The 8,936-nt window shown below is 41.6% G+C and overlaps 1 protein-coding gene across 1 annotated transcript in view; it reads right to left on the bottom strand.

Moving 5' to 3' along the window:
- The window catches only part of TCN1 (transcobalamin 1), a 9,972-nt gene extending 2,471 nt beyond the window's left edge, over window positions 1–7,501 (bottom strand). Inside the window, exons 1-6 of the mRNA XM_006911252.1 lie at window positions 7,423–7,501; window positions 6,084–6,263; window positions 5,121–5,258; window positions 4,063–4,218; window positions 2,589–2,779; window positions 227–416 (exon numbers count right to left, since the gene is read on the bottom strand). Coding sequence (XP_006911314.1) covers window positions 227–416; window positions 2,589–2,779; window positions 4,063–4,218; window positions 5,121–5,258; window positions 6,084–6,263; window positions 7,423–7,501 — 934 coding nt within the window. The remainder of the gene's footprint in view (window positions 1–226; window positions 417–2,588; window positions 2,780–4,062; window positions 4,219–5,120; window positions 5,259–6,083; window positions 6,264–7,422) is intronic.
- Between the last annotated feature and the right edge of the window lie 1,435 nt (window positions 7,502–8,936).

The following is an 8,936-nucleotide window of genomic DNA, read 5'->3' as shown; positions in this document are numbered from 1 at the left end:
GTTTATCAGTGTTTGAGCCAAGAACAACATCTACTACCTTGTTAAGAACAAATCCTCAGGTGGTTCCAATCTGTGATGACTCATATATCAAGGACTGAGTTCTCTCTAGGAACTGTGATGCTTTAGAGCTTTATCTGGTAACTTTTGGTGCCTAAAGACATCTAAATCTCATGTGCTCTGGGTGTTATGTCAAAAGGCAAAAACAGTTTGCTCTTTAGTGCTATACCTGAACCATTGACACAAAAAGAATTTTTGTTGATGTCCAGGTAGGTCTTTCCCATCAGGGCAGGTAAGATCTGGGCTGCAGCAGTTGGTGTACGGAATGCTCCCCGAGAAATTTCCTGGAGCACCATGTCCAGAGTTTGTTGGCAATTCCATTCACCTTCGTTGTAATATTTTGATGAGACAAACAGAGCCTAATGAGAGAGAGAGAGGAGAGAGAGAGAGAGAGAGAGAGAGAGAGAGAGAGAGAGAGAGAATAAGAATGAATGAGAGAAACTTCAAATAAGGGGACTGCCTACCTCTAAGGACTTCAGTAAATATTTATTGAACATTGACTACACAAGAGGCATCTTAGATGACTAAGATACCTTTCCTGACATCAAGAAGCTTATGAACTATTTTGGGTGGGGAGGTGGGGAATTGCGTAGTATCACAAACTGTACTAACACCAGTGAGAACAGGCTCTGTCTGCCACGTGCGCTCTTGTATCCCCAGCCCTGAAACAATGCTGGTCACATAGGAGGCACTCCCTCAATATCGTTAACAGACAAACTGTTGGAAAAGGAGCCTCGCAGGTGAATGCTCTAAGAGAAGCTCCAGTGGGGCAGCTTTGCAAAGAGCAAGAACTCTACACATCTAGTGGGGCTGAGGAAGGGTCTGGTGGCAGGGTCAGTACTTGAGGATGGCCTTACAATGTGACCTGACGGCATGGCGGCACTTCATTAGGTGACGCGATGGGAGAATGACTCAAGGTGCTCAAGTGGGAGTGGCCAGGGTGGGCGTGGCCTGGTCGTGCCGCGAGTATCTGCGTTTTAGCAAAAGCCCCAAGAATTCTCCTTGCCTGGACAGAGTCAGGGCCACGTGGAAGAACAATCTGGAGAGGGTCGGGGCCAGACTGGTAGACCCTTGAATTTCAGGGTGCGGCATCGAACATTATTTGCTGGGCAGTGAGATGTTTAATAAAGTTTCTGAACAGGAACTGTCCAGGCAGCAGATGTAAACTGGATCGAAAGGGCAGAATTACGGGGTAGGTGTTAGAGTGAGCAGGACAAGGAGTAAAATGTGTCAGACTTGAAGGTGTTGCTGTGTAGTTTCTCAGGAGAGCAGTCCCCCCCCCCCCCCCCCCCCCGCCATTTTCATCTTTACTTGAAGACTCTTAAGGTTAACCAAGTAGTCTGTAAGCATTTGTAGGTTATTAAAAAAAAAAAAAAACTAAACTGATCATATGAGAGCTCTTAAAAACTGTCTTGTGGGCAGGAAGCTCTTGGTCCTGCTGTGAATTAATATCTGTGGGGCTTTTAAATAAGACCAAGGCTCATGCTCCACCCCTAAATTTCTGTATTAACTGGCTGGAGTAGGGCCTAAGCATGAGTCTTTTCTAAAAGCTCTTCCTGGTGATTCAGATGTGCAGTCAGGATGAGAAGCCCTTGTTTTATAAAACTGGAACTTAGCAAGGCAGACAACACGAATAGCAACAACAATACAAACAACTTTACGATTGGATCCCTGCCTACGGCACCAGCCTTGTCTAGTAATTTTTCCCAAGGACCCAATGCTGACCTCACCTCAATTGCCCTAAAATGTGTAATGTTCTTTGGTGCCTTTGGTCTTTGTCCTTGTTTATTCTCCATCCCTTCTCTCTTCCTGAGTCAGCCTGGCAAATCCCTATTCATATCAAAGATTCGGCAAAACCTTTTTTTTCTGTAAACTTTCCTTCATCTCTTCTTGTATCCAGCCCTGTACGGTGGGGTAAATCGGTGCAGGAATAAAGTCCCAGACTTTAAGGAACATAGACAGGACAGTATAGGTGCTGAGTGTGAGTTTTGAAACCAACTGGTTAGGTCCCGTCCCTGCCTGCATCACTTTCTGGCATTGTAATATTAGGCAAGTTACTGATACTCCATGACTCATGCTCTTATTATAGGAAATGGTAGTAATAATTCTTTCTTCATTATGTGTGCATTAATGAGTTAACGTCAATAAATACGACCTGCTGTTATCGCCACTACCACTTCTATCACAGTAATCTGATTTGGAAGGTAGGATGAAAGCACAAAACAGTGGTATATGATAAAGTGTGAAATTACATGTGATAGAAAGACAGATTGTAGTCGTAGTAGACTCTAGAATTTCTTAAGTAAATTGTAGTCAAGAGAAGCTTCATAGAAGCATTGGATATGGGAAGGTAAAGATTTGAAGGTGAGGAGAATACATTTCACGCAGGGGAGTGGAATCATACGAGTGAAATCAAAGGTAAGACAGGAACAGAATGAACAATAAGATCTTGGGAGACCAATAAGAAAGGATAAAGATACTACTTTCTCCCATGACTCCCTTCTCAACTCCTGTTTTATCCTCTGACTTACCTGCATAGCTTCTCCGGTACTAAAAGTGTTTCCGATGAGACCGTTTTCTTTTTTCTCAGACAGAATCTTTTTCACCAGTAGCTCTGTATGATTATTGATACGATTTAAATCCTCTTCGTCTGCTTCAATCTTCTCGTTTATTATTCTTCTCTTCACACAAGTCAAAGCCAAGACAGCCATTGCACCAGTATCTGTCAAGGAACAAAACCTTGGTGGTAGAATGACAAAACATCCCACTTTGGCCAGAACTGATGGGGTTCCTGATATGTGGGATTTTAGCGCTAAAAGAGTAACAGATCCAGGCAAACTGGGATGGCTAGTCATGCTAGTCGATGATGGGAGAGAAGGGTTTCAAAATCCAGCAATCATCCCTCCAGCATTAACCACTCGAATATTCCAAGACTCCTTCCTTAAGTTGAGTAGCCATGTGCCTCGTACTTAATGACTCATATCTTAGTCATAGAAACACACATGGAGTTGTAGGTGCTTACACACTAACTGTCTTTCCCTTTTTCATCTTGGGTTTTCTCATTTTTTCATCGTTCAACCATATTGGCAAAGGGATTGGGAAAAAACGCAGGATGATACGCCAAACAAAATATGTCTTTGTCATGTTTCAAGATTTTCATTAGACTGATTAGAAAATAGCACTCAAGAGAATTATTTCCCAATAAACCTTCTTAAGAGGGAAAATGATGAGGCAAGAGATTGGAAGATGAGAGAACAAGATCTTTTTTTCCTGGCTTGTTACTTGGTTCCCCCTAAGTTTCTTAGGTGTGGTGACTTCCTTCTCTCATAAGAAAAGGATTAGGAGAAATCTCACATTTTCCTTACTACCTAGAGATACTGAATGATCCTCCTTGAGCTTCTTGGAGAAAGATGAGATTGCGTATCTGGATCCATAGGGGCTGAGCACCAATACTAGCTGTCTAGAGGAGACTTCTTTTTGGATGTGTAAGCTGACCCAGTGGAAAATTTCTGGTCCTTCCCCATTGTGAATACATACTTTATTGATCAAAATATTGGGCCTTGTCACCCGGAGAGATTGTGTCATTCAAGTAAACTTACACATCCAAATGGTTCCAATAAACTGAAGAAAGAGGCAGGGGTTGAGATAAATGAATTCCACTTCATTCTCTTTCTCTAATACTTATACTTCCTAAAATGTCCTATATGAAGATTCTCATGAACTATCCTTATTTTACAGATGGGAAAATAAAGTCAAGAGATAAAAATCCATTGGTTATATAACTCAAATAAGAGCTAAGCTAGGAACCAGGTCTTACACATTTAGAAAGAGACTTGACTGCCATGCAATACCCAGTCTTCTCAAAAAGAAAATTCTCTTCCGCGGAGACTAGGGTAGACAGGCTAGAAAAAAAATCTAAGTGCTTCCTGGCAGGAAAAAATCCTAGGGCAAGAGCTACTGCTAACCATGTCCTTTCTACCAAGGGAATTGGGTTTAATGACTCACCTACTGAGAACTGACCACCAAAAGAGAAGTTTTTATCTTCAGGAGTGAAGCGTTTAGTAACTTCGGTGATCAAGTAGCTCCCATTGAACAGACACAAAGCCAAAACGTCCAGGCTGAGCTGGTAGTAATTAGTCAGTGGATTGCCGTCATGTACTCCTAGCAGAGAGAAAAGAAATATCTTACTCATGGAAGTGGTACTGGAGGGATCCATTTGCAATCTTTTCCTGCTCGCTCTATTCCCGTTTCTCTATGTTTAAGCAGAGGTGAGTGATAGAAAGGGGGGAGATCACTCACAGAATCAGCAAACTTGAGAAATTTAAAGGCTCTTAAGAGCCACTAAATTCAACTCAACTCCTTTTATTTTATCCTTGAGAAGATCTGGCATGAAAGAGATTAAAATACTATCCCGATATTCGGGTGGTTACAGGACTAGAACACAGATTTCCCACCACCATGCCTCTTGCACTTTCAATAGTAACGTGTTGAAAGTATATGTAGAAGTGAAGGAAATAGAGGTCATCTCAAGGGAAGATGGGAGAGGAGAGACTTAACGAATAATAGAATATTAGGTAGGAGTTGAAATAATAACAGTGCACCTCACTCGAAGCCATGAGGGTTAACCTATTTTTCTCAGTGAGAAAGTACTTCTGGCCATCTTTGGCTCTTATGCTAGTAGTGTATGCTTTGGTACTATGACACCGTGTCTTGTATTGCTCGGCTGTTTCCTGGGTAATTCATTATTAGTCTACAAAGCAAACTTCTGGGGGACTAGAAAACTGTTTTGTGTGTGTGTGAGTGTGCGTGTGTGTGTGAGTGTGCATGTTCATCATCATGTATAGGGTAGTGCTTGATGTAGGGTCAACTCTCGGTTGATCTTATTTGAAAACAAAATTCAAGGTCCTGGTGAAAGCAGCAAGAAGCGAAGGTGATCTACGAAGATAGAGTGAGATGAAGGAGATGAAGAGGAGAAGGAAAGAGCGGAGGGAAACTTCAGACAGTTCTGAATCAGCAGTGGAGAAGGCGGGGTTGTCCAGGGTCTCTGAACATTTGATTCTCACCCATGTTTTCGATTTCTGCTTGGAATTTCTTTTCTAGTTGGCTGACTAAGTGAGAATACGTGAATGTTTCATTGGAGTTTTGACATGTCCCCAAAGCCAGTATAACCAAGGCAAGCTGTCCTGAGGTTAAATTTGACCCTGAAAAGAAAAGTATTCAAATTTAACAAGGTACATGCCTGTGATCTTGGGGGGCCTCCTGTCTTCCTTGTGACTTATGGTGCCTGTGACTTCTTTCTTCTGTTCCTCTCTATACTAATCTTTTATTGTTCTCGTCTTTATTCCCCAAGCAGAGTCTTTTCTAGCAGTACTGTAAAAATGCAAGCTAGACCTTAGTCTTTCTCATGAAATCATGGGCTCTTTTTGGAATCATGCAATCCTTGTATGTCTTAAAAAACAAGAAGAAAAATAGATAAATAATAAAATCTTGGGATTTCCTCTTTTTGTAAATGCCATCTTGCAGGGATAGTAATAATTGACTTTGACATTCCGCCTTATAGAGTATCAAAACTCTCAGGTTTTTCATAATTCTTATACTAAGAGGGAGGTAGGTGTAGCTTCCTTTTCCCCTGATATTAATTAGAAAGCTGAGGCCCAGTGTTGACATAAAAGCCCCAAGGTGGAGGCTGGACTCGAACCCAGGCCACACCTCTCTTACTATATGGTTTTCTCTCTGTTGTCAAGTTTCTTAGTTGTGGTTCGCATCTTTGTCTGGTTGTGAACTCAGCTAGCTTATAGGACAGTATTAATGGATAAGAGTCTATAATTTCTTTTATTTTTCCTTGCGACTTCTTGAAGGAAAATGGTTTTCAGGACCCAAAAAATGTACGGCCTCGCTCTAGAGTAAGTGCCAGGGGACTGATATTTTGAGGGACATTTCTGTCACCTCAAGTTAAAGCTAGATATAGCAGGCATACCTTGGACATACAATTTTTAGGACTCACTGCAGAGAATATAGGCACTCACCTTTCTGTCCCTCATTGTCTTTGACTTGTTGGATCAGCTGTTGTTCTAAGCTTTGGTCCTGGATCCCAACAAGTCTGAGGGACAACAGGACATTGGCGGCTTGGATTCCTCTGGTATATTTTGAATTGATCATTGTGTTTATCAGAGGGTTCAGACGGGAGTGATTTTCTTTGCTTACCTCTGTGGCAGCGGGAGGAGGAAATAAGGAACACACAGAGAAAATATTAAGGCTGGGAATGGGTGATACTAAAATATTTAGTTATACATATGGCACAGACAGCTTCCTTGACCACTGAAGACAGAGTTAATTATTTTGTGCAATGAATTGAACTTCAGAACCTCAATAGAGGCCCTCTACTCTTAGGATACAACAGAGGAAATGACAAGCCAGGAAATAAAATTAAAGTTAGCAGATTCTGTGCTTTAGCTTGTGTGAATACATGTCTTCCTGCTGTGGTATTGATCTCTTCTTGCATATGAGAAGCATACCAGGACAATGTAGCCACAGATGGCACCACCACATAGTCATCTTTGGACTGATTTGAACTCAATTCCAGGGTAAATACTTATATGAAGAAATCACACACCTGGGAGCTACATCAGATCTTAAAGAAATCGCCTGCTTCAACACCCTTCCCCAATTGTCCTCCATATAAATGAAGCTAAAGAAATTCAGAAACATTAGATCGTTCAGCTACTAAGGGTTCAGACTAGACGTGAACCCAGTTTTTCTTTCTCTTACTTGCTATTTTTTAATACAATCACATAATCTCTGGATTCTATAGCCAGAAGAGGGATGATGGGGCTTGTACCTAAGGCCCCTGGAGAAGAGTGAAGGGAAGGAGATGTGTAGCTTGGGACATCTAAACTCAACAACAACAGGAGAGCAGTTTTCATTATTTGAAAGGGATTATGAACATTATTTTTTTTCTGTGTAGTTACAAAACCCGTGGATTGAACTTCAGAAAATAGATTGCATCTCAAAATTAAAAAATAACTTTTCACGATCTTGAAGTTTTTCCGGGGTCATGAATTTTCTGTCATTGAAAATGAACAAGAATAGACAGTTACTTAGCAGTGTTTCCATGGTAGAGAGGATCTGAGCATAGGAAGTTAGGCAAGTCAGGCAAGTTAATGTTGATTATGGTCCCTTTCAAAATGACATACACGGTGGAACTTTCTTTACCACCTCCTGCCACCCTTCACATTACTCATAGAGTCCAACTACATATAGAACTGAAATAAGATCTTTTCTCAGATAGCTCTATATACAAAGTCCCTGTCAGTAACCATCAGGAGACTATCGCACGAGATTAATTTTACCCCCAAGCACACTCACCACAGATGGTGCATAGTTGGCTTGGAATAAGGGCAAATGGTAGGAGCCCCACTAGGGGCAGCTGGTGTGATTGTCCCATCTCTCTAACAGCACAATGGAATGGCGAGGACTTGGCTGGCCTGGCTTTTTAGCAGGTGGTGGACAGAAGGTAATGCGAACTTCTCCTTTAGCTTGCCTCAGTCTCTTTCACTCAAGCAAATATTGAGCAATATCAGGAGGTGGGGTCAAGTGTGTTTCTGTGAGTAATATAACAAACCAGGAAGATGATGTGAAAAGTATGGTCAGGGAGAATGAAGAAATCATTTTTCTCTGTTTTCTATCCTAATTTTCAGAGATATCCCCACATTTCATACTTGCCTTCAGCCCAATGAAAATAAATTAGGTGAATGAATGTTTTCGGTCATAATTTTCTCTTTTCCAATCCACTTTGGTTATTTTTACTTATGTTTCCTGTGAGATCAGATTGGATGAGGAAAGGGCTTGCAACATATAAAAAATGGAAGTAGAAGTACTAAGTCTGAAACTGGGGCAGGCAGGATGGGGAAGACTAGTACACAGAAGGGTCTTTGGCAGAGTGACTATTGGCCTATGATTTTCTCCTAAAACAGATACCCTGAGAGTTCCTAGCCCAGGAAGAAAACCACAGAGATCTACATGAAATGTGGATTTTTTTTTTCATGAAAGGTAAGATGCCACACGCTACATGTGAGAAGCGTTGTCTATCATAATTCTTCTAAGAACTATTACCAAATACCATCAGTTTAGTTTTAATGTGTTTGCTCTGGGTCAGCAAGATGGCGACCCCTTGCTCACATCCCCCCCGCAGAAACAATAAATTGAGCAGCCATCCATGGACAAAAGTTCCTTTATAGGAGCTTTGGGCTCCAGGTAGGAGACTGTGAACCACCAGAAGAGGGCTGGATTGAAAAGACGCACCCAGGAAAACAGACTTATATTCATTCATACAAGCTAAAGCACAGAATCAGCCAACTCAGATTTTCCTTCCTGACTGTCATTTCTCTGTCGGATCCTGAGAAGGCAGGTTTACTGGCCATGGTCCTGGCTACAGACCAGCCAACAGCCTTAAGTAAGTTCCTTAACCTCTGCGAGTCTCAGTTTCCTTATGAGTAAAATGTAGAGAATAATAGTTCTCACCTCAGATGTTGTGAGAATTTGATAAGTTACCATTAGGGTGCTTAGAATAGTCCTAGTACATAACAGGCAGTACATAATTGTTAACTCTCATTATCTTGCTAGTAACCATCAGCTCAGTTGTATCTGCCCGAAGTCTGGTTATCAAGCCTGGTACCTCTGTCTCCCTCAATTGTTGATCTAATCAACCACAAGTGTCAAATATTCTACCTTTTGGAACCAGTCTGTTTCTCTCAGTCTTTACTGCCACTATTCTAGTCTAAATTACCATAATTTCTGCACCCCCACAATAACTTCCAGATTTTTGTCTTGGCCCCTTGGACCCCGCTCCGAGTCCTTCCACATCTAACTCCTAGAGCATC

The sequence above is a fragment of the Pteropus alecto genome, unplaced genomic scaffold (genome assembly GCF_000325575.1).
Source record: "Pteropus alecto unplaced genomic scaffold, ASM32557v1 scaffold43, whole genome shotgun sequence".
Taxonomy (NCBI): Eukaryota; Metazoa; Chordata; class Mammalia; order Chiroptera; family Pteropodidae; genus Pteropus; species Pteropus alecto.
Note: the sequence above shows the minus strand (reverse complement) of the source record. Positions and strands in the feature narration are given on the sequence as shown.